Below are 25,178 nucleotides of genomic sequence, written 5' to 3'. Positions count from 1 at the left end.
GGCTCTTCTGGGGGGTCCCACAACCCCCTGGCTCTGGGCTGAAAGCAGCAGTGCCTGACCCAGGAAGGCCAACTCTCACTGCGGGGTAGGGACCCAGCATCCCCCCGCCCACCTTGGGGGCTCTGCTGGCAGCAGCTACCAGGACTGCCAGAAAAACACTTCCTGAGGACACCCCAGCATCCCCCAGAGGATCTTTTTGCCTCAGCTTTGGAGTCCTGCAAGCTCCAAACAGCCCCTCCCAAAAAACACTGTGCTGCTTTTAAGGGAAACTGGCAGGAGAAATGAACCCGCCTCAACCACCTCAAGAGAGAGTTCCGGTCGGGCTTACAATTCATTAAAGAGATTACAATAAACACAGCAATCAAGAGAAAACGGGTTTTAAGCCACAAAGACTGAGTACAACCTGGCACCGTGCTGGTCAGAGTGATGGTGGAGATCCTACCACGTGGTGGTCACAGTCTTGTCAAAAGTGCTGGTCCTGTGGAAGTTCTGCTCCTCCTCTGGATCCCTTGAGCAGCAGTGGTTTCCTAGTTCCCCCAAGCCAGGTTTTATATGCTCAGGTTCAGGTGGAAATGCTCAGTACCTTCCCCCAGGTCAGGGAGGTTCACAATGGAATGATGTCATTCTCTGAGTCACAGGATATTTTGGGAGTCCTTGATTGTCTAAGTCCTTGCAGCTGCCCATTCTGCTGGTGGATAATGACCAATTAGCAGAGAAGTCCCCTCAGGCTGGGTGTGACTGCTGGTTGTTGTGGGTTTGTTTTTCTTTTCAGGAATTTTGTCCCATCTGAAAGGAAGAGGCAGTGAGGGCAGGGAGTTGCCCAGGAGACAATTAGGGGCAATTAGGAAACCAAAGAAATGGCCACGCCTCCTCACATACCATGGTGATGGCTCAGCCAGAGAAACCAGAGTTTGGAAGTGGTGGCTGGGGAGTGAGCTCTCTGGCTGGGGGGTTGGTTCTCAGCAATCGCAGAGATCCCATGAGAGGTTGGGGGCAAACCGAGACTTTGCTGATGTGTGGGGTCTGGGCTCTGCCCCCTTTGCTTGGCAATCGGAGGCACAGCGGTCACCTGTGGTGCTCGCAGTGGGTGCCTGTCCTTACCAAGATGGGGCTGCGCTGTGCCTTGCTCTTGGGCTCTGCCCTCTTGTTTTACTGCTTCTCCTGGCTGCCAACACCAACTGCTGCTCAATCAGATCTGCTGCCTTCACCACTTCTGCCAGCTGCCGGTGAGTGACGCTGAGGTCCAGTGCTGCCTGATGGGACCTGCCTGCCTTTGCTGTTTGCTGCCCGCTGCCGGGGTTGGTGCTGAGACACATTGCTGTCCCGTGAGGCTGCAAAAGGAGAGCTGTCCCCTGTGCCCTCTTGCCCCAGCTGCCACTGCCAGCTGGAGAGGCTGCTGCATGGAGTTACCGAGGAAGCTGCCGCTGCTGCATCGCGTGAGCAAGAATGCTGAGAAGCGTGGAAGAAAGCTGATTACACAGGATCTGAAAACAGGAAAGGCGTCCTGTTTGTCAGGCTGCAAGCCTTGAGAAAAGAATGACAAACTGTCAAGACAACAGATTTATTAGGGGACTGTAACTGGTTTTTGAGCGAGCAGCTAAAACAGTTTCTCACACTCAAAAGTATGAACGCTCTCTAACTTTACAATAAACCCGATTCACTTACACCTGCCTTGTGTCTCTCGCATCCATACATCACAATACCCAACCTGTCATCCTTCATGCTCAAGTACAAGATGGCATCACAGGTACATGCAGGTAAGTGCAGCCATTCCTTGAGGGTTGATCAAACTTTTAGGTCAAGGGCCTTGAGGAATCCTGCTTTCAGCTCTGAATGGTCAGCCAGGTAGGTCACTTGAGGGATGGTATATGTTTTTGGGCTATCCATTTTTTGATTCCTAGAGTTTGAAGAGGGACTTCACCAATTCACTGTAACCAGAATGTGAGTTTTGTAGATAGGATGGATTTTGCTACACCAATCCAAGGGTCAATCTGCAGGCCCAGATCTTTTTCAGAGTCACCGGGGCCAGTCATGTTCAGGACTGTGCCGGTGATGGTCCAAGCAGTGCAGTTGTTGATGCTAGAAGAGTCCTTTGTTTGCTTGATGGAAAAGCCGTGGCACTGTTCCCCTTGTGTTTTGAGACCGGGGAGATTGCAGAAGGTCTCTAATATCTTGATGTTCTGCTTCATGTTTTCCCAGGAATCGCTCAATAAGACCAGATCGTCTGCAAATGCCATCGCTGTGACGCTGTTCATTCCCTGGTTGTACCCTTTGCCACTCTCTTCCAGCTTGCAAAAGGCAACATTGGGTTACCCTGTTTGACTCACACCTGGATCTGGATGTGGTCTGTCTGTGTTCTCTTTGTGGTGATATATGTACGGATGTTCTCATACACATTGCTCACCAAGCTGATGACATGAGGCTCCACTTCCCTTTGCTGCAGACCATGTAGAATGTGCTGGTGGCTGGTGGTGTCAAAAGCCTTAGTGATGTCCACAAATACAACCCCCAGCGGTTTGTGATATTTTTTGGCAGATCAAATTATTGTTTGCAGGAGTTTCAAATTTTCAGAGCATCCTGCCATTCTGATAAAGCCTCTTTGCCTTGGGTTGAGGGGCCATGCTTTAGTCAACCTTGCTGTTAATATTCTGGAGAACAGTCTTAACAGGATGGAGCCAATCATGATGGGTCTCCAGTTATTAATGTCTTGGAAATGTTCTGGTTTGGTTGACTTTGGTGTTAATACAGTCCTGCATCCCCTCACCATGTCCGAGATTTTACCTGATGTTAACCAAAGGTTGAATATCTCCATGGTCTGGGCAAACTCAGGGTCTGTCTTCTCGAGGTCCTTTAGGGTAATCCCGTCTGGATCAGGAGCTCAGCTTTTGCTCATCTCCTGCACGTTCTTCTCAGTTTCTTTGGCTGTAATTAAGTCCCTGGAAGCGCTATTGTCAGCTTTCCCATTGAATTTGCAAGTTCCCAAGGCTCTTAAACTTTCCAGGTGTTTCCCATCTGTCTTTAAATGCCACACAAATTTCACTGGGTGGAATTTTGCAGGACAGGCATTCAATGTCATGCAGAGTAATCTTGGCTGATTTCCCCCAATCTAGATGAAATAGGTGCTGGAAGTGCACCTCTCCTGATTGCTCTCTTAGTCAGCCACTTCTGGCAAGGTCTTCAGAAGATTTCTTCCTGGGTCCCTGCTTTGTTCTTATCTCGGGCTGATTTTCTTATCTGGCTTATCATATTGAGGCATCTGAAGCAGCCCTGGGCTGACTCATTGACCAGTGATGTCATCTGCTGGCCATTAAGTACCTGCTTGAATGCCCATGGGAAGGAGTTGAGTTTCCCAGCTGAAAGACTTTGACTGAAAGTTCTCTGATAATGGGCCCGCAGCTGCCCCTCCCTCTGCTGGTTGATGTTCCCAGCTGTTCCTCCTCATTATCTGGCCAATGACTCATGCCAGGTTCTGTTCCCATGCCCACAGCTGGTTCCCTGGGCAGCAATCTCCTCTTATCACTCATCTGCTTCCCTGTCTTGGACAGAATGTGTTTGGCAATGAGTTTACTGATGGTTTTGTTTCCCCAAAACTGAGCCTTCAACCTTATCAGCAGATGCTCTTCCTCCTTAGACCAACACCTTTTGTGGGCGAAACATGGATTTAAAAGAAACATAAAGAGTTTAGTTATAGGCTAGCTGTGTTGCAATTAGTTAGAAGAGGAAGGAATTTGGGCCCAGCTAGAGTTAATTAAAATGGTTAAGAGAGCTGGACCTGAAACAGTTTTCAAGATGTTAGGAATTGCTTATGGAATAATTGCTGATCTGTCATTTGTATGTTTGCTTAGCTGTGCTTAGAATGAGGAACAGAAACATTGATAAGTTGGTCTGGGGAACAAGGGCAATTACCAGTTTCCTCCCTCTGTGGGAACCTATTCAAAAGTCACGCAAGAGGAAACTTAGAGATGTGGGTGGGGATGTTGCTGGCAGGTTGTTCTCCAGCTCAGGAGGCAATGTTTCCAATATTCCTTCCCTCTCCTTGCTGCTTTTTCCCCCTGTTGTTTAGTAAAAAAGTCTCGGGAGACAGCTGTCTTCTCCCACACTTGGTTGAGGTTTAAGATGTTCTTACACCTCCCATAGCCTGGGAAAACCCTCCCAAACCGTAGGAAAACAAACACACTCCTTAGTGTCAAACACACCCGATGTGTAAAACTCCAGTGTCAGCAGTTCAAATGCATTTTCTGCTAAGTTAGGGAGGCCAGATGGTAAATTTAGAGAATACCGGTAGGCCCTGTTTTTACACAAGGAATCTAGATTAAACGTTTTAGATGCCAGGTGCAGCCAATCAAAAGGGGAAGTTTGGGTGCCGGTCAATGCCTGGTACAGGCGTATCGATGGACACATTTTAGGGATCCGGATAGTTAAAGTGTCCAAAATTTTAGGAGAGGAGGAATAAGATCGGCAGTAGACCTCTCAATAAATTACCGGATCTTGCCAGGCACAAATCCCTGGGCCAGAATACGGGTAAAAAGCTGCACGGTCCTTACATAAAATTTGTTTAACAGTTTAGCAGGAGATTGTGGACTGGAGATTCCAATGATACCATGCTGGGGCAGAAGTCGGCTTCGTTACACTTCAAAGGGCATACAGTGGTACCATGAGGAGGAGCGTCCTTTGCAGCAGTGCCCACTTCGTAACAGGTATCTCCTCAGAAGATGGTAGTTACGCTGGCCGCTTACCCGCGCTTCATTGAATTTCTTCACTTTGACATTCAGAGCACTGGGCAGAAATCACATGGCGTCAACACCCGCCGCGGGCCTTCGCGATGCTTTGTTTTAATTAAACAGTCGGATTCCCCTGGTCCGCACCAGTTCTAAGCTGGCTGCTGGGCGCCGGCCAAGGCGGGGCGCCAGCCTGGGGACCCCATCCGGGGACCCTCTGCTGCGCGATTGGACCAGGTGGTGAAAACCATGTCCTGTCCCTCTCCAGTGGCATGAGGAGATGATGATCATCCCTGGAGGAATTGCCTGATCCCCTGTGAGCCCTGGGCCTTTTTCCTCAAATGCTCAATAAACCCCTTCAGCAAATTTACACTCCGTGTCCATGTAACTGTATCCGTGTGTGCTTTCCAAAGGAAAATCCCCCAAATCTCCAAGAAGTTGATCCCCGAGGTGTTGTCCTGTCCCCGTGACCATCTGCACACCCCATCACTGTCTCACTGTCACATCCACACATCTCTGAGCCTGCTGGCACCTCCCAGGTTTGCTCTGAACTCCTCCCTCCTGCTCCCCACCACCAGGAATGACCATGGGAGCTCAGACCAGGAGCACCCAGGCTAGGGATGGATAAGAAGCACCTGGCAGAGGCGGGAGGAATCCCCCATTTCAGGGGGGTTGTGGGGTGCAGGGGGAGCAGCTGAGTCCTCTCCCAGATCCAAGGCTACAAACCGGGGACAAGATGCCTCAAGTGCCTCAGCTGAATCGTTTCCCTCAGCCCTTGGCCCGGCAAGTCTCTGGCTGCAGCACAACCTGTGCAGGAGACTTTGCAATGGGAAGACAAAAGGAAGGAATTGGTCCTTCCCTCTCCCTCAGCCTTCCTCCTTATGCTGATCTTCTTGTCATCCCTTAGCAAAACCAACCAAAACTCATCTGCAGTGAGGTGTTTCCGAGGGTCCGTTCCCAAACAGGGCCACAGGAGGGTTTTCTGCCAGGGCAGAAGTGGGATTTGGTCAGACAGTTTAAAACATGACCATTTCTAAATGCTGGAAATCCAGAGGCTCCAAAAAGGAAGTCTGCAGTGGGAATGGTCCATTACCCTCCTGCTTCCCGCTGCTCAGCTGGCCAAGCCCAACTCCAGAGGAGCAGATCATGGAAAGCACAGCCGCAGGGAGTGTTGGAGACTCATTCCCAGAGAGAGAGGGAGAAAGAGTGAAATAGGGACAAGAATTCCAATTGTTTTCTTGATCACAACCACCACAAACAGCTCTGTACTCAGTGTGCAACATCCCAATGCTGAGGCACGTTCCTGGTTTTTCACCACAAATTGCATCATTTTGGAAACTGTCCCTGGATTACAACAAAACCACAGGCCAAAAATTGACTCCGTTTGCTTCCTACATCAGAAATCATTAAACCTCTACCAAGATGTGTTTCCCTGCAGTAGCAAAGGCCGTTTGATTCCTTTTGTGCTGACTTTCTCCTGAGTTCACGACTTCAGATCAACTGAAAGTGTCCCGCTACCACCAAAGGTGGCTGCCAACAACCAGGATCCAACCCCTGAGTCACCATCAAACGCGCTGGATCTGCGCCTTCCGCAGCCCAGCAGCAATTCCTGCCGCTGCCCCCTGCTCTGGGTCAGCCTGACGGGCATGGTTCTGGTGTGTGGGGCCAGCTCCCACAGGACACAGCGCTCAGACCCGCTCTGTGTCCCGCAGCTTGGCCATCTCAGGCACTGCTCCACAGCTGCGGGGCCTTTCCCACTCTTTTTCCACCAAGGTTCCACCACTGCTGCACTGAATCACAGAATCCCAGAATTAACCAGCTTGGAAAAGATCTGTGAGATCATCCAGTCCAACCTATGACCCAACACCACCTTGTCACCAGACCATGGCAGCGAGTGCCACATCCAGTCTTTCCTTAAATACCTCCAGGGACGGCAACTCCACCACCTCCCTGGGCAGCCCATTCCAATGCCCAATCACCCTTGCTGTGAAGAAACTCTTTCTAATCTCCAGCCTAAACCTCCTCTGCTGCAGCTCAAGGCTGTGTCCTCTTGTCCTGTCTGTGTTCCCTGGGAGAAGAGACCGAGCCCCACCTGGCTGCCCCCTCCTGTCTGGGACTTGTAGAGAGTGAGAAGGTCCCCCCTCAGCCTCCTCTTCTCCAGGATAAACAACCCCAGCTCCCTCAGCCGCTGCTCACGGGACTTGCATTCCACCGCTGTTCCACTGTTGCTCCGTGGCTGCTGCTGCTGCCGCTGCTGTTCCAGCGCAGCTGCAAAACCTCCCCTGGTGCTGCTCCCACTCCAGTGCTGCTCGTCTGTGACACTGCGGGGCCTCCTGGAACCGTGGGGACATTGTGACACCGCGGGGACACGTGGAAGCAAAGGAACCCTGTGCCACTCCAGGATCTTGTGGAATCCACAGGCCCTGGCGCACTGTGGGGCCTCATGGAACCAAGGATCCATTGTGATCCCTGAGGGCCTCGTGGTTCCCAGGGATCCTTGTGACAATGCGGGGCCTCAAGGAACCAAAGATCCATTGACACTGCAGGGCCTCAAGACCAAAGGGACCCCTGGGACAATGTGAGACCTGATGGCAGAAAGGGGGGAACCTGTGACAATGTGGGGCCTCATGGAGCCAAGGCGACCCTGTGACAATGTGGGACATCACAGCAGAAAGGGGACTCTGTAACAATGTGGGGCCTCGTGGAACCAAGGACCATTGTGACACCACAAGGGCTCATGGCACCAGAGGGATCCTGTGACACCGGGGGACCTCGTGGCCCAAAGGAGAACCTGTGACACTGTGGGGCCTCAGGGAATCAAGGGGTCTCAGAGACACGGTGGGGGCTCCTGGTTCTCAGTCTCTTCTGACACTTGTCTCCATCTACACAGAAGCCAAACAGGGCAGCCTGAGCCTCTGCATCCAGAATATTCCCGTCTCCATGGCAGGATGCTCCTGCTCCCAGTGGTGCTGTGTGTTCCCTCTGCTCCCTGGGGGAATTGCATCCTACAAGAGACACAGCGAGCACTCCGGTACCCGACACCACAGGGCAGGGCCTCCTTCTGGGTGGCAGCAGAGACATCTTTCACTCCATCAGAATGCTCAGAGCCCCGTCCAATGTGGTCTGGAATGTTTCCAGGCACGGGGCATCCACCAGCTTGCTGGGAAATCTGTGCCAGTGTTTCACCACTCTCAGCATCAAGAATTTTCCCTTATCTCTGCTCTGAACCCACTCTCTTTTAGTTGAAAACAATCTCCCCTTGTCCCCTTGACAAAGGCCCTACGGAAACATTTCTCCACATGTTTCCGAGGAGGTGCTTTGAAGTCTGAAAGGTCACACTGGGGTGTCCCCACGGCCTTTTCTGCTCCAGGCTGAACATGTCCAACTGTCCCAGCCTGTCTCTGTCACAGAGCTGCTCCAGTCCCCCGAGCATCTTGGTGGCCTCCTCTGGAAGTGCTCCACGAGATCCGAGTCTTTCCAGTGCTGAGGACCCTCTTGTCAATTGTTTTTACAGAAGACGCAGTCGCTAGGAGAGGGGAAACTCATCCTTCCTGAAATGCTGGCACAAGAGCAGGGACAGTTTCTGCAGGGCTGAGACACAGCCCCGAGGGAGGCAGGGACATTCCCATGGCGTCCCTGCAGCTGGGGGCCAATCTGCCGGCACTGGGAGCCTCTGTGTGTGTCCAGCTCATTCTCCCACGGCCGTTGGCACGTGGTCAGCGGCCGTCCAATGCCATCCCCCTGATTGGCACTGATCTCCAAGGCAGCCTGGAGCTCTCCTGGGCCAACGTTCCCTAATTAGGACCCTGCGGACACTTCCTCAATTCTTGTCCAAACCAATGTCAGCACACCAATGACGTCACAGCACTTGTCCATGAGGTCAAGAATCCCCCATGGGGACACTCTGCTCTCTCCTCCATGGGGCACAAAGCAGCAACACTCCCAAGGAAAATCTTCCCCCGTGGGCCCTGCTCTGGGAGGGCCCAGTGGCTGCAGGTGGGACAGGATTATGGCCAGGCCAGGGCATATTCCCCTCTGGACACTGCTCTATTGCTGGAAATTGAACCGGTTTGGGATCTGCAGGGAAAGGGATATAGGGTTGTCTGGAAGTAGGAATTGTCACACCTGAGCCGTTCCCCAAGGCTCAGCCTTGTCTGCAGCTGATCACCACCCCCCCTGTGCTCCCCAGCCTCTCCAGCAACTGGAGATCCCAATCACTCACCGGATCACATGTCCCTTGTTTCTCGTTCTCCCACACGTTGGGGCTGGTGCTGGACTCAGCTCTGGGCTGTCCCACAGGGAAAGCTCTGGGAGGGAAGGGGCAGCTGGAGATGGGGGATCTGGCTGCGGGGGCTGCAGGAGGACGGATTGTGGTGGAGTGGGCACTGTTCTCACATTGGGATCCAGCTGCCTTTGGCTCCCTGCCCTGCAGGCTGAAAGTTGCCCCTGGCAGCTGGCAGATCCCCTGTCCTGGCAAAGACAGGGATGCAGGACAACTCTGCAGGACAGCGCTGGGCACCCCTGGCTGCACCCCCACCTTCACACCCTGCAGCCATCCCTGGGAGAGGAGGCATTTGGGGTTTTCACAGGGAGAGGGCTGCATTGGAGGGGATCCTGTGGATGTCACCCCAAGACAGGAGACCTCTCAACTCTCCTGACACAACATTTCTGGGTTTCATTTTCTGTCATTCCCTGATCTTATCTCTGCTTCCTGGAGATTTTCCTCCTGGACTTGTTTGCCTGGGCCTGATCTGTCCCTGCCACCACTCACAGACCCCAAATCTCTGTGCACTCTCCTTGACCCTGCCTCTTTGCAGGGCACTGGCTGGGGGCAGTTTCTGTTTGTGGGTTGGAAAAACAACAGGCCAAACTAAGACTGATCACTAAAAGTAAGACTTCAGATGTCTCAGGGACTTGTCAAAATTCATCATACCTTTTATTGAAATCCCCTCCCAGCCATTCTCCACTAGTAGGAAACCGAAAACAAAGTCTCAGGAAATGTCCTCATTTTTATCAAAATCCTTGCCTTGGCAATATTCTGGGAGCGATCAGAAGCCCTCAGCATTGTCAGAGCTTCATGAGCATTTCACTCCCCCTGCACTCGAGATGTTCTGAGCTGTACTCACAGAATCTGTAGGCATTGGGATGTTCCAGCTTCAGGAGATCCCTCCAGGAGCTGCAGCTGCCTTGTCCTGCAGCCAGAGGCTTCCTGAGTCAAGAGCTGGCAATGATTCTGCTCCAGCAACTTCTCAGCACCTTTGCAGCCTTGGCTGAGTTTAAGCCCTGTGTGCCTCTGTGCTGTGCCCGGGCTGGCTGCAGGCAGTGCCCCAGCCCTGCTGGGCTGGGCCCAGGAGCTGCTCCTGGCCACAGCTGTCTCTCTGCAGCGCTGCCGCTTGCCAGGAGCCGCCTCTGTGCCAGGAGCCCGGCCCAGCTCAGCAGCACAGACACAGCACAAGGACTCTGATGACCCTCCTGGGGCTTGGTGCTGAGGCCCTGAACATCAGTCCCTGAGAGGGAGCTGAAGCAATCTCTCAAGAATTCAAAGTCAATATCAATCTCCAGAGTTTCCTGAAGTTTTAATGGGTCCCACTGAGGAAGACTGAGGATGAGAAAGTGTCCCCAGGTTCCAGTTAGAGCAGAACACTGGAGGCAGTGATGGCAGGTGCGGACAAGCAAAAGAAAGGTGTCTGTGAGGCTGAGGAAATCTGGATGTGTTCCATGACTCCAAAGGGCCAAGGCCTGAGCCCCAGCCCTTGGCAAGGCAGATCCTGTCCCTCCCTCAGTGCGCAGGGCTCTTCCCGGGGCACTGGGATGTGGGGATGTGCAGTGCCAAGGGCAGCACCATGGGGCGGCCCCTGCCAGGCCGCTGAGCAGGGACAAGGAGGCACTGAGGCCCCAGGGCTGCAAGGGTCACTTGTCTCCTGCTGGCCTCAGGGCCAGGGCCAGCAGCCGTGGCCCAAGTGCTGCACAAGTTGGCTCTGTCAGGGCCTTGCAGCTGCTGCCCATCCCTCTGCCCTCTGCAGCCCAGGCTGTCCCACGCTGTCCCTGCCCTGTGCCTCTGTCCCTGCAGGCTGTCCTCATCCCCCCGGCTGCTCCAACTTGCCGGCCCCTTCCTTTGCTGGCAGCTCTGTGTCCTGCCTGCCTCTGCCTGGGCACACAAAGCCTTGGGCTGCTCCAGACTCCTTCTGGGGGACGTGTTGCAGCACAGCACTTCCCTGGGAGGGAAAGACCTTTCTCCTGGTGTCCAGTCTGGAGCTGCCCAGCTGCCCTTGGTGCCATTATTTCTTTGTCAGGCTGTTTTATACAATGAAGAAAAGCTCCTCCATCTTTGAAACCTCCCTTCAAGCCCTCCCAGGCTACTTCTCTTCTGTCCTCAGTCTCCACAGAACTGAGCCCAGGGCCCTCAGTCTCCACCTGCTGGTTTTGTGTTGAGGCCTCCAAAGCCCATCTTGGGAGATTTTTGGGTTCTCTCGAAGGTCTTTGAAAATGGAAACATAGTGATCGAGGTCCAAGGAAAATGGAGTGTTATTTTTTCCCAAACCTTGCAGTGACAGAACAAGGGGCAATAGCTTTATAACTGAATGAGGGGGAATTTAGATTTGATCTAAGGAGGGAATATTTGACAGTGAGAGTGGCACAGAAGTGCAGCTGTGCAAGCCAGAGAGCGATGCTCCATCCCAAAATTCTTCAAGGTCAGGAGGTTTGTGCCAACCCCTCCACTCCCCAAGGATGGAATTCCTGTTGTGGGGGTTCTCTGATGTGCTGCGTGACCTCACAATGCTTCTGGCCAGAAGGTCTGCTGGGGGCCAGCCAGGCTGCTGCAATGGCAGTGACCTCACAGCCATCACCATTCCAGCCCTGTCCCCTGGGCGTGGCTCTCCCCTTTCCTCTGTCCTGGTCTTGTCTCTGCAGGGATGAGTGGTTTTGTGATGAACACCTTGTCCCCAAGATATTCCTGAGACCAATCATTTGTCAGTCAGGCCCATGTCACAGCAGTGACCTCATATTCAACTCGCTCAACTCCTCATCTCTGCTGGAGCCCACATTCAGCAGCCAAAGCCAGCCCCTGCTCTGGCCTTTCCCTCTGCCCTGCCCCAGGGCCTGACAGAGCCAGGCTGCCGCAGGTGACCTTGAGGTTGTGCAGGGCTCAGGCACAAGGGCTGTGCCAGACTCAGTGCCCAGCTCACACTCTGTGGGGTGGAGCAGAGCCCAGCCAGAATCACCCCCTGAAGCAGCAGCTCTGCCGTGCTGGCCACTGGGCCGGCTTGGCCAGGGAGGCTTCTGGCCATGCCCTGCAAGGAGCTGCAGCTGCCAAGGTGCTTTTGGTGTCTCAGGCTCTCCCTGGCACAGCTCCCACTCCGGCACTCTGCACTGAGGCCTTCAATGTCTTGGGCTGGCCTGGGGCTTCTCCTGCAGCAGGGTCTGCCCTGGTCATGGCACAGGAAAGGCAGTTCCTGCTGGAGCAGGAGGCTCTGCCTGGAATGGGCTCAAACAGCTCCAACAAGGCCCTGTTTGCAGAGCCCCCAGTGGGGAATGCAGAAGGGAGGTCCCGCTGCTTTTGGGGTGAAGAATGCAGAACCCAGCCTGACTCCTCCATTTCAAAGTTCAACATCCTGAGAGGGAGCTGCAGCTGTGGCAGAGCTGGTAAAATCCCTGGAGAAAGGAACAACCAACCAAGTGACGCCACTGAGAGCTTCTCCAGAGCTCTGGAGTTGGCACAGCCTGGGCACATCTGACTGACAGGGCAGCACGTCAGACTAGAAAAGCCCCATCCCAAATTTTAATGGCAACGTCTTCTGACATTTCCCTTCTTGGGGGTGGTGGAGATCCCTCCCTGGAGTGGGGACACTCCTCAAGGTCACTGCTCAAGGCCGAGTCACAGAGATTTGCCCACGGTCATTGATCTGGGTGAGTGACATCAATCTCTGCTTAAGGACTGGTTTTGCTTTAATACAAGTGCTTCAAAATTGCGTCCTAGAGCACTAGATTGTAATAGTTGTTACAGCTCCTATACTGAGCAGTAAATAATTCTGATTGAGATCTTTTTCTCTAATCATGAGGGTAATCAATTAGATCTGTATTTATATAAATAGTATATATATTATTTATTTTTATTTATTTTATAGTATATTATTTATATAAATATAAATAATCTGGTTTGCTGTTACTCATCCTGTGGGACAATTTGCATAAAGCTTCAATTCCACCTGTCCAATCCTTGCCAAATAAACATAAACCCTTGCCAAAATCTGGGGCTGGGATTGGATCCAGCCGTTCCCAGGCTCCCCTCACTGAAGGAGTTTAGAAAGCCTGGGGGTCCTGGAGGGATTTGGGGATCTATGGGGAGTGTTTGGGGGTCCCTGCTGCACCTCATGACCCAGTGGCAGCTTCTCTAATAAACATCGCCTGAAGCTCCCACTCTGCCCATGACAGGAACGTGTCTGTGACATCCCGGCTCTAGGGCAGCCTGGGGACTCCTGGATGTCACCATGGAACCCCTGGGAGTGTCCGTCACCTCACGGTTCTTTAGGAGCACGGGGATTTCACCACTGGACTCCTGTCACTGACTGTGACATCCCGGCTCCTTGTCAGCATACAGACACGTCTGTTGTCACCATGGAGCCCCTGTGAGTATGTGTGAGCTCATGGCCCTTTGGAAGAAGACACCCTTTGCATTTCACATGAAACCCCTGTGACCGGGTCTTTAGCAGCCCAGAGACCCCTGAGATGTCACTGTGGAGACCCTGCGCTTGTCTGTGAGCTCTCAGCTTCAGAGCAGGTGAAGACAACTGTGATGTCACCATGGAGTCCCTGTGGCTGTGTGTGACTAATGCATCTTTAGGAGCCTAGAGACCCCTGGGATATCACCGTGGAGCCTCTGTCACTGCCAGTGACCTCGTGGCTCTTTAGCAGCCTGGAGACTCTTGGAATGTCACCGTGGAGCCCTTGTGAGTACCTGTGACAGATCAATGCCCCAGCAACATGAAGTCCCCTGGGATGTCACCATGCAATGGCTTTGACTGCCTCTGACCCCACGGCTTTTTATCATCCCAGGAAAAGCCTGGGATGTCACCACGGAACCCCTTTGACTGCTTGTGCTGTGGTTTAGGAATGATATTCCCCCATTTCATGCTCCTACTAAAACCGCGGTGCCTCTCACTCCCCTACTGCCTCCCATGGAAAGCACAAAAGACAAAGATCCTGGGCTGGGATAAGAACAATTTACTGGGAACAGCAATGAGATAAGGAACAAACAGGAACAGCAACAATATTGATAACAGAAGGGATAAGACAAAGAAGTTACTTACAGGGAAAACAGCAACACCACCAACCCTGCCCCTGTGTTCACCCAGGTGCCTGTGGAAAACCAGAATAAGGAGATCACCATCCAGGTGTCTTCCCAATGTGGATCACCAGGAATGTGGGTCACCAGCTCTCTTTGCAAAGTGGGTTCTCTGATGGGGAATGAAGTTGGGGCAGCGGACAAAGCTTTTCCTGCGGTTGGGGCGGTCCCAGGGCTTCCTTTACCGGTGGCTCTGTCGGTGTTTAGTCAAGTGAGAGCTCTGGATGAAGCTCTTCCCACACTCAGGACACTTGTAGGGCCTCTCCCCAGTGTGGATGCGCTGATGGGGGACGAGGCTAGAGTTGCGGCAGAAGCCCTTCCCACAGTCGGGGCAGCGGAAGGGTCTCTCGTCTGTGTGAATCCGCTGATGCAGGAGGAGAGTGGAGCTGTCCCGACACCTCTTGCCACACTCGGGACACTCGTAGGGCTTCTCCCCGGTGTGGATCCTCTGGTGGTGAATCAGGGCCAAGCTCCTGCTGAACCTCATCCCACATTCCCCACACTTGTAGGGCCGTTCCCCTGTGTGGGTCATCTGGTGGCGGATCAGGCTGGAGCTGACATTGAAGTCCTTCCCACATTCCAAGCACTTGTAGGGCCGTTCCCCGGTATGGATCCTCTCGTGGCGGATCAGGTCAGACTTCCAGCGGAAGCTCTTCCCACATTCACCACACTCATAGGGCTTCTCCCTATCATGAAGCTGCTCATGGACCACTAGGTCCGAGCTCTGGCTGGAGCTCCAGCTGCCATCCCGGCACACAGTGGGTCTTTCCTCCTTGGAGCACCCTGGCCTGGGTTTGGAGCCCCTCTTTGTGTGGGATCTTTGGGGCTTCACCTTCCCGTTGGATTCCTGTGGCGTGGAGCCACTCAAAACGACCTCTTCCACAAGACTCTGTCGGGGGAATTTGCCCTTCCTGGTCTCCATCCTCAGCTCATTGTCTGGAGGAGGAAGAACAAAGAGAGGATGGGATTTGCTTCCATGTCAGAGGGAAGGGGAAGGAGATCCCCCAGTTCATCTTTGGCAGGATAGTGTCGGCAGCAGGGTTGTCCTGCAGCCAGGGGTGATGCTGGGCTGAGAGATGGAGCAGAAGAGAGGGGGAAAGGGGCAGTGACTTCCGCCTCACCTGTCTGGCTGTCCTGGGGCATCTTCCTCTTCCTCACAGCTTTCTCCTCCATCCGGCCAAGGTTTGGGAATGGGAACTCCTGCAATGGGGAAAAACAAGGTGTGAGCGCATTGGGTTAGGCGTTCCTCCTGCCCAAGTCCATCTCTAGAAGTCACCGGGCCTCTGGTGTCCAGAAAAACCTCCAAAACACCAAGATTCAGTTCAAAAGAAGCCTCCTGAGAGTTCCCCCTCTCTGGTCCCTCTACTTTGAGCTTCTGGGGGCTCCCTCCTGTCCCAGCTGCTGGTGGTCCTGAATGTATTGGGTTTCCCCCATCTGCTTGGTCCCCACCCACCCCAGGCTGCCTGGCGTCCCTGGAATTCCAAGGCTCCCTCCACTTTGGTCTCCAAACTTGGAGATCCTTTGTGTCCCTCTTCTCTGGCATCCCCTCACTTAGGAATGCTGGGGGGCTTTGAGAGTCCTGGGGTCCCTTCTCCCCTTATTCTCGGCTTCAGGGTGCCAGGGCTTCAAGGCATTCCCCCTTTCCCACTTGAGGGTCCTGGCAATCCTTGAGGTCCCCCCTCTCTGAGGTCCCCACTTCAGGGTGCAGGCAATCACAGGGTTCACCCTCTCCAGATTCCCTCTCCTCCAGATTGCTGGGGTTCCCCCAGTCCCGATATTGTTCCTCTCTGCTCTCCTCACTCTGCGGGTCCCAAGGTGCCCCTGCTCTGGCTCTTCTGGGGGGTCCCACAACCCCCTGGCTCTGGGCTGAAAGCAGCAGTGCCTGACCCAGGAAGGCCAACTCTCACTGTGGGGTAGGGACCTGGCATCCCCCCGCCCACCTTGGGGGCTCTGCTGGCAGCAGCTACCAGGACTGCCAGAAAAACACTTCCTGGGGACACCCCAGCATCCCTCAGAGGATCTTTTTGCCTCAGCTTTGGAGTCCTGCAAGCTCCAAACAGCCCCTCCCAAAAAACACTGCGCTGCTTTTACGGGAAACTGGCAGGAGAAATGAACCCGGCTCAACCACCTCAAGAGAGAGTTCCCGTCGGGTTTACAATTCATTAAAGAGATTACAATAAACACAGCAATCAAGAGAAAACGGGTTTTAAGCCACAAAGACTGAGTACAACCTGGCACCGTGCTGGTCAGAGTGATGGTGGAGATCCTACCACGTGGTGGTCACAGTCTTGTCAAAAGTGCTGGTCCTGTGGAAGTTCTGCTCCTCCTCTGGATCCCTTGAGCAGCAGTGGTTTCCTAGTTCCCCCAAGCCAGGTTTTATATGCTCAGGTTCAGGTGGAAATGCTCAGTACCTCCCCCAGGTCAGGGAGGTTCACAATGGAATGATGTCATTCTCTGAGTCACAGGATATTTTGGGAGTCCTTGATTGTCTAAGTCCTTGCAGCTGCCCATTCTGCTGGTGGATAATGACCAATTAGCAGAGAAGTCCCCTCAGGCTGGGTGTGACTGCTGGTTGTTGTGGGTTTGTTTTTCTTTTCAGGAATCTTGTCCCATCTGAAAGGAAGAGGATGTGAGGGCAGGGAGTTGCCCCGGAGACAATCAGGGGCAATTAGGAAACCAAAGAAATGGCCATGCCTCCTCACATACCATGGTGATGGCTCAGCCAGAGAAACCAGAGTTTGGAAGTGGTGGCTGGGGAGTGAGCTCTCTGGCTGGGGGGTTGGTTCTCAGCAATCGCAGAGATCCCATGAGAGGTTGGGGGCAAACCGAGACTTTGCTGATGTGTGGGGTCTGGGCTCTGCCCCCTTTGCTCGGCAATCGGAGGCACAGCGGTCACCTGTGGTGCTCGCAGTGGGTGCCTGTCCTTACCAAGATGGGGCTGCGCTGTGGCTTGCTCTTGGCGTCTGCCCTCTTGTTTTACTGCTTCTCCTGGCTGCCAACACCAACTGCTGCTCAATCAGATCTGCTGCCTTCACCACTTCTGCCAGCTGCCGGCGAGTGACGCTGAGGTCCAGTGCTGCCTGATGGGACCTGCCTGCCTTTGCTGTTTGCTGCCCGCTGCCGGGGTTGGTGCTGAGACCGATTGCTGTCCCGTGAGGCTGCAAAAGGAGAGCTGTCCCCTGTGCCCTCTTGCCCCAGCTGCCACTGCCAGCTGGAGAGGCTGCTGCATGGAGTTACCGAGGAAGCTGCCGCTGCTGCATCGCGTGAGCAAGAATGCTGAGAAGCGTGGAAGAAAGCTGATTACACAGGATCTGAAAACAGGAAAGGCGTCCTGTTTGTCAGGCTGCAAGCCTTGAGAAAAGAATGACAAACTGTCAAGACAACAGATTTATTAGGGGACTGTAACCGGTTTTTGAGCGAGCAGCTAAAACAGTTTCTCACACTCAAAAGTATGAACGCTCTCTAACTTTACAATAAACCCGATTCACTTACACCTACCTTGTGTCTCTTGCATCCATACATCACAATACCCAACCCGTCATCCTTCATGCTCAAGTACAAGATGGCATCACAGGTACATGCAGGTAAGTGCAGCCATCCCTTGAGGGTTGATCAAACTTTTAGGTCAAGGGCCTAGAGGAACCCTGCTTTCAGCTCTGAATGGTCAGCCAGGTAGGTCACTTGAGGGATGGTATATGTTTTTGGGCTATCCATTTTTTGATTCCTAGAGTTTGAAGAGGGACTTTACCAATTCACTGTAACCAGAATGTGAGTTTTGTAGATAGGATGGATTTTGCTACACCAATCCAAGGGTCAATCTGCAGGCCCAGATCTTTTTCAGAGTCACCGGGGCCAGTCATGTTCAGGACTGTGCCGGTGATGGTCCAAGCAGTGCAGTTGTTGATGCTAGAAGAGTCCTTTGTTTGCTTGATGGAAAAGCCATGGCATTCTTCCCCTTGTGTTTTGAGACCGGGGAGATTGCAGAAGGTCTCTAATATCTTGATGTTCTGCTTCATGTTTTCCCAGGAATCGCTCAATAAGACCACATCGTCTGCAAATGCCATCGCTGTGATGCTGTTCATTCCCTGGTTGTACCCTCTGCCACTCTCTTCCAGCTTGCAAAAGGCAACATTGGGTTGCCCTGTTTGACTCACACCTGGATCTGGATGTGGTCTGTCTGTGTTCTCTTTGTGGTGATATATGTACGGATGTTCTCATACACATTGCTCACCAAGCTGATGACATGAGGCTCCACTTCCCTTTGCTGCAGACCATGTAGAATGTGCTGGTGGCTGACGGTGTCAAAAGCCTTAGTGATGTCCACAAATACAACCCCCAGCGGTTTGTGATATTTTTTGGCAGACCGAATTATTGTTTGCAGGAGTTTCAAATTTTCAGAGTATCCTGCCATTCTGATAAAGCCTCTTTGCCTTGGGTTGAGGGGCCATGCTTTAGTCAACCTTGCTGTTAATATTCTGGAGAACAGTCTTAACAGGATGGAGCCAATCATGATGGGTCTCCAGTTATTAATGTCTTGGAAATGTTCTGGTTTGGTTGACTTTGGTGTTAATACAGTCCTGCATCCCCTCACCATGTCCGAGATTTTACCTGATGTTAACCAAAGGTTGAATATCTCCATGGTCTGGGCAAACTCAGGGTCTGTCTTCTCGAGGTCCTTTAGGGTAATCCCGTCTGGATCAGGAGCTCAGCTTTTGCTCATCTCCTGCACGTTCTTCTCAGTTTCTTTGGCTGTAATTAAGTCCCTGGAAGCGCTATTGTCAGCTTTCCCATTGAATTTGCAAGTTCCCAAGGCTCTTAAACTTTCCAGGTGTTTCCCATCTGTCTTTAAATGCCACACAAATTTCACTGGGTAGAATTTTGCAGGACAGGCATTCAATGTCATGCAGAGTAATCTTGGCTGATTTCCCCCAATCTAGATGAAATAGGTGCTGGAAGTGCACCTCTCCTGATTGCTCTCTTAGTCAGCCACTTCTGGCAAGGTCTTCAGGAGTTTTCTTCCTGGGTCCCTGCTTTGTTCTTATCTCGGGCTGATGTTCTTATCTCAGGCTGATTTTCTTATCTGGCTTATCATATTGAGGCATCTGAAGCAGCCCTGGGCTGACTCATTGACCAGTGATGTCATCTGCTGGCCATTAAGTACCTGCTTGAATGCCCATGGGAAGGAGTTGAGTTTCCCAGCTGAAAGACTTTGACTGAAAGTTCTCTGATAATGGGCCCGCAGCTGCCCCTCCCTCTGCTGGTTGATGTTCCCAGCTGTTCCTCCTCATTATCTGGCCAATGACTCATGCCAGGTGCTGTTCCCATGCCCACAGCTGGTTCCCTGGGCAGCAATCTCCTCTTATCACTCATCTGCTTCCCTGTCTTGGACAGAATGTGTTTGGCAATGAGTTTACTGATGGTTTTGTTTCCCCAAAACTGAGCCTTCAACCTTATCAGCAGATGCTCTTCCTCCTTAGACCAACACCTTTTGTGGGCGAAACATGGATTTAAAAGAAACATAAAGAGTTTAGTTATAGGCTAGCTGTGTTGCAATTAGTTAGAAGAGGAAGGAATTTGGGCCCAGCTAGAGTTAATTAAAATGGTTAAGAGAGCTGGACCTGAAACAGTTTTCAAGATGTTAGGAATTGCTTATGGAATAATTGCTGATCTGTCATTTGTATGTTTGCTTAGCTGTGCTTAGAATGAGGAACAGAAACATTGATAAGTTGGTCTGGGGAACAGGAACAATTACCAATTTCCTCCCTCTGTGGGAACCTATTCAAAAGTCACGCAAGAGGAAACTTAGAGATGTGGGTGGGGATGTTGCTGGCAGGTTGTTCTCCAGCTCAGGAGGCAATGTTTCCAATATTCCTTCCCTCTCCTTGCTGCTTTTTTCCCCTGTTGTTTAGTAAAAAAGTCTCGGAAGACAGCTGTCTTCTCCCACACTTGGTTGAGGTTTAAGATGTTCTTACACCTCCCATAGCCTGGGAAAACCCTCCCAAACCGTAGGAAAACAAACACACTCCTTAGTGTCAAACACACCCGATGTGTAAAACTCCAGTGTCACCAGTTCAAATGCATTTTCTGCTAAGTTAGGGAGGCCAGATGGTAAATTTAGAGAATACAGGTTGGCCCTGTTTTTACACAAGGAATCTAGATTAAAAGTTTTAGATGCCAGGTGCAGCCAATCAAAATGGGAAGTTTGGGTGCCGGTCAATGCCTGGTACAGGCATATCAATGGACACATTTTAGGGATCCGGATAGTTAAAGTGTCCAAAATTTTCGGAGAGGAGGAATAAGATCGGCAGTAGACCTCTCAATAAATTACCGGATCTTGCCAGGCACAAATCCCTGGGCCAGAATTCGGGTAAAAAGCTGCACGGTCCTTACATAAAATTTGCTTAACAGTTTAGCAGGAGATTGTTGACTGGAGATTCCAATGATATCATGCTGGGGCAGAAATCAGCTTCATTACACTTCAAAGGGCATACAGTGGTACCATGAAGAGGAGTGACCTTTGCAGCAGTGCCCACTTCGTAACAGGTATCTCCTCAGAAGATGGTAGTTACTCTGGCCGCTTACCCGCGCTTCATTGAATTTCTTCACTTTGACATTCAGAGCACTGGGCAGAAATCACATGGCGTCAACACCCGCCTCGGGCCTTCGCGATGCTTTGTTTTAATTGAACAGTCGGATTCGCCTGGTCCACACCAGTTCTAAGCTGGCTGCTTGGCGCCGGCCGAGGCGGGGCGCCGGCCCGGGGACCCCATCCGGGGACCCTCTGCTGCGCAATTGGACCAGGTGGGGAAAACCATGTCCTGTCCCTCTCCAATGGCATGAGGAGATGATGATCATCCCTGGAGGAATTGCCTGATCCCCTGTGAGCCCTGGGCCTTTTTCCTCAAATGCTCAATAAACCTCTTCAGCAAATTTACACTCCGTGTCCATGTAACAGTATCCGTGTGTGCTTTCCAAAGGAAATTCCCCCAAATCTCCAAGAAGTTGATCCCCGAGGTGTTGTCCTGTCCCCGTGACCATCTGCACACCCCATCACTGTCTCACTGTCACCTCCACACATCTCTGAGCCTGCTGGCACCTCCCAGGTTTGCTCTGAACTCCTCCCTCCTGCTCCCCACCACCAGGAATGACCATGGGAGCTCAGACCAGGAGCACCCAGGCTAGGGATGGATAAAAAGCACCTGGCAGAGGCGGGAGGAATCCCCCATTTCAGGGGGGTTGTGGAGTGCAGGGGGAGCAGCTGAGTCCTCTCCCAGATCCAAGGCTACAAACCGGGGACAAGATGCCTCAAGTGCCTCAGCTGAATCGTTTCCCTCAGCCCTTGGCCCGGCAAGTCTCTGGCTGCAGCACAACCTGTGCAGGAGATTTTCCAATGGGAAGACAAAAGGAAGGAATTGGTCCTTCCCTCTCCCTCAGCCTTCCTCCTTGTGCTGATCTTCTTGTCATCCCTTAGCAAAACCAACCAAAACTCATCTGCAGTGAGGTGTTTCCGAGGGTCCGTTCCCAAACAGGGCCACAGGAGGGTTTTCTGCCAGGGCAGAAGTGAGACCTGTGGGATTTGGTCAGACAGTTTAAAACATGACCATTTCTAAATGCTGGAAATCCAGAGGCTACACAAAGGAAGTCTGCAGTTGGAATGGTCCATTATCCTCCTGCTTCCCGCTGCTCAGCTGGCCAAGCCCAACTCCAGAGGAGCAGATCATGGAAAGCAGAGATGCAGGGAGTGTTGGAGACTCATTCCCAGAGAGAGAGGGAGAAAGAGTGAAATAGGGACAAGAATTCCAATTGTTTTCTTGATCATAACCACCACAAACAGCTCTGTACTCAGTGTGCAACATCCCGATGCTGAGGCACACTCCTGGTTTTTCACCACAAATTGCATCATTTTGGAAACTGTCCCTGGATTACAACAAAACCACAGGCCAAAAATTGACTCCGTTTGCTTCCTACATCAGAAATCATTAAACCTCTACCAAGATGCGTTTCCCTGCAGTAGCAAAGGCCACTTGATTCCTTTTGTGCTGACTTTCTCCTGAGTTCACGACTTCAGATCAACTGAAAGTGTCCCGCTACCACCAAAGGTGGCCGCCAACAACCAGGATCCAACCCCTGAGTCACCATCAAACGCGCTGGATCTGCGCCTTCCGCAGCCCAGCAGCAATTCCTGCCGCTGCCCCCTGCTCTGGGTCAGCCTGACGGGCATGGTTCTGGTGTGTGGGGCTGGTTCCCACAGGACACAGCGCTCAGACCCACTCTGTGTCCCGCAGCTTGGGCATCTCAGGCACTGCTCCACAGCTGCGGGGCCTTTCCCACTCTTTTTCCACCAAGGTTCCACCGCTGCTGCACTGAATCACAGAATCCCAGAATTAACCAGCTTGGAAAAGACCTGAGAGATCATCCAGTCCAACCTATGACCCAACACCACCTTGTCACCAGACCATGGCAGCGAGTGCCACATCCAGTCTTTCCTTAAATACCTCCAGGGACGGCAACTCCACCACCTCCCTGGGCAGCCCATTCCAATGCCCAATTACCCTTGCTGTGAAGAAACTCCTTCTAATCTCCAGCCTAAACCTCCTCTGCTGCAGCTCAAGGCTGTGTCCTCTTGTCCTGTCTGTGTTCCCTGGGAGAAGAGACCGAGCCCCACCTGGCTGCCCCCTCCTGTCTGGGACTTGTAGAGAGTGAGAAGGTCCCCCCTCAGCCTCCTCTTCTCCAGGATAAACAACCCCAGCTCCCTCAGCTGCTGCTCACGGGACTTGCATTCCACCGCTGTTCCACTGTTGCTCCGTGGCTGCTGCTGCCGCTGCTGCTGTTCCAGTGCAGCTGCAAAACCTCCCCTGGTGCTGCTCCCACTCCAGTGCTGCTCGTCTGTGACACTGCGGGGCCTCCTGGAACCGTGGGGACATTGTGACACCGCGGGGACACGTGGAAGCAAAGGAACCCTGTGCCACTCCAGGATCTTGTGGAATCCACAGGCCCTGGCGCACTGTGGGGCCTCATGGAACCAAGCATCCATTGTGATCCCTGAGGGCCTCGTGGTTCCCAGGGATCCTTGTGACACTGTGGGGCCTCATGGAACCAAAGAGACCCTGGGACAATGTGAGACCTGATGGCAGAAAGGGGGAACCTGTGACAATGTGGGGCCTCATGGAGCCAAGGCAACCCTGACACAATGTGGGACCTCACAGCAGAAAGGGGACTCTGTAACAATGTGGGGCCTCGTGGAACCAAGGACCATTGTGACACCACAAGGGCTCATGGCACCAGAGGGATCCTGTGACACCGGGGGACCTCGTGGCCCAAAGGAGAACCTGTGACACTGTGGGGCCTCAGGGAATCAAGGGGTCTCTGAGACACAGTGGGGGCTCCTGGTTCTCAGTCTCTTCTGACACTTGTCTCCATCTACACAGAAGCCAAACAGGGCAGCCTGAGCCTCTGCATCCAGAATATTCCCGTCTCCATAACAGGATGCTCCTGCTCCCAGTGGTGCTGTGTGTTCCCTCTGCTCCCTGGGGGAATTGCATCCTACAAGACACAGCGAGCACTCCGGTACCCGACACCACAGGGCAGGGCCTCCTTCTGGGTGGCAGCAGAGACATCTTTCACTCCATCAGAATGCTCAGAGCCCCGTCCAATGTGGTCTGGAATGTTTCCAGGGACGGGGCATCCATCAGCTCGCTGGGAAATCTGTGCCAGTGTTTCACCACTCTCAGCATCAAGAATTTTCCTTTTCTCTGCTCTGAACCCACCCTTTTTTAGTTGAAAACAATCTCCCCTTGTCAGTTTGACACAGGCCCTACGGAAACATTTCTCCACATGTTTCCGAGGAGGTGCTTTGAAGTCTGAAAGGTCACACTGGGGTGTCCCCACAGCCTTTTCTGCTCCAGACTGAACATGTCCAACTGTCCCAGCCTGTCTCTGTCACAGAGCTGCCCCAGCCCTCCGAGCATCTTGGTGGTCTCCTCTGGAAGTGCTCCACGAGCTCCGAGTCTTTCCAGTGCTGAGGACTCTCTTGTCAATTGTTTTTACAGAAGACGCAGTCGCTAGGAGAGGGGAAACTCATCCTTCCTGAAATGCTGGCACAAGAGCAGGGACGGTTTCTGCAGGACTGAGACACAGCCCCGAGGGAGGCAGGGACATTCCCTTGGCATCCCTGCAGCTGGGGGCCAATCTGCCGGCACTGGGAACCCTCTGTCTGGGTCCAGCTCATTCTCCCACGGCCGTTGGCACGTGGTCAGCAGCTGTCCAATGCCATCCCCCTGATTGACACTGATCTCCAAGGCAGCCTAATTAGGACCCTGCGGACACTTCCTCAATTCTTGTCCAAACCAATGTCAGCACACCAAAGACGTCACAGCACTTGTCCATGAGGTCAAGAATCCCCCATGGGGACGCTCTGCTCTCTCCTCCATGGGGCACAAAGCAGCAACACTCCCAAGGAAAATCTTCTCCCATGGGCCCTGCGGCTCCTTGGGAAGTTCCAGAGCAAACAGTCAAGGCAGGCGCCTGAAATGCTTTCCCAGCTGGCCCACAACACATCTCAAACGGATCCACAGTGTCCCTGGGAAAGAGAGAAGCAGAACCCTTCACTAATGCCAGGACGTCCAACAGGAACCACAGCCATGAACAGCTCTCAGGAACCACTTCTCAGAGGATTTTAACAGCTTGGAAGCCCAAGGAGTTTGAATGTCTTCCTGGAGCCTTGGGCCCTGGGCAAACAGGGCTTATCAGAGATGCTGGCAGGGGACCATCATCCCTCCTCCTCACCAGGACACCTCTCTTTGCCCAATTAGCTCCGAGTGACTGCCTGGGGACAAGCCCCTCTTTCTCCACTTCCCTTTGGATGGGCACATCCGACTCAGGTCCAGCGCTGGCCTGGGCCCAGGGCCAGGGAACTGCAGAGACCCTCTGTGGGGACAAGGGCCTTTGGGGAGCTGCAGCAAATTGCATCCAGGAACAGTACTGGAGTTTGAGCCTTACTGGGGATGGGGTCCCTGGCACCCTGCATGTGGAGCAGCTGTGCAGAGCTGGAGCCAGGTGCTCTGTGTGGGCACGGTGGCTGTGGGTGGGACAAGGTGAGGGTCAGGGCAGGACATTTT

At 52.9% G+C, this 25,178-nt stretch overlaps 1 protein-coding gene across 1 annotated transcript in view; it reads right to left on the bottom strand.

The window, feature by feature from the left end:
* The window catches only part of LOC116447733 (zinc finger protein 420-like), a gene marked incomplete at its 5' end in the record, with an annotated part of 109,024 nt that extends 94,227 nt beyond the window's left edge, over positions 1-14,797 (bottom strand). Inside the window, 2 exon segments of the mRNA XM_032117198.1 lie at positions 12,221-12,226; positions 14,204-14,797. Of these exon segments, the coding sequence (XP_031973089.1) occupies positions 12,221-12,226; positions 14,204-14,797 (600 nt within the window).
* Between the last annotated feature and the right edge of the window lie 10,381 nt (positions 14,798-25,178).

Source organism: Corvus moneduloides, chromosome 9 (assembly GCF_009650955.1).
Source record: "Corvus moneduloides isolate bCorMon1 chromosome 9, bCorMon1.pri, whole genome shotgun sequence".
Lineage (NCBI taxonomy): Eukaryota > Metazoa > Chordata > Aves > Passeriformes > Corvidae > Corvus > Corvus moneduloides.
This window is presented reverse-complemented; position numbering and strand designations above follow the sequence as displayed.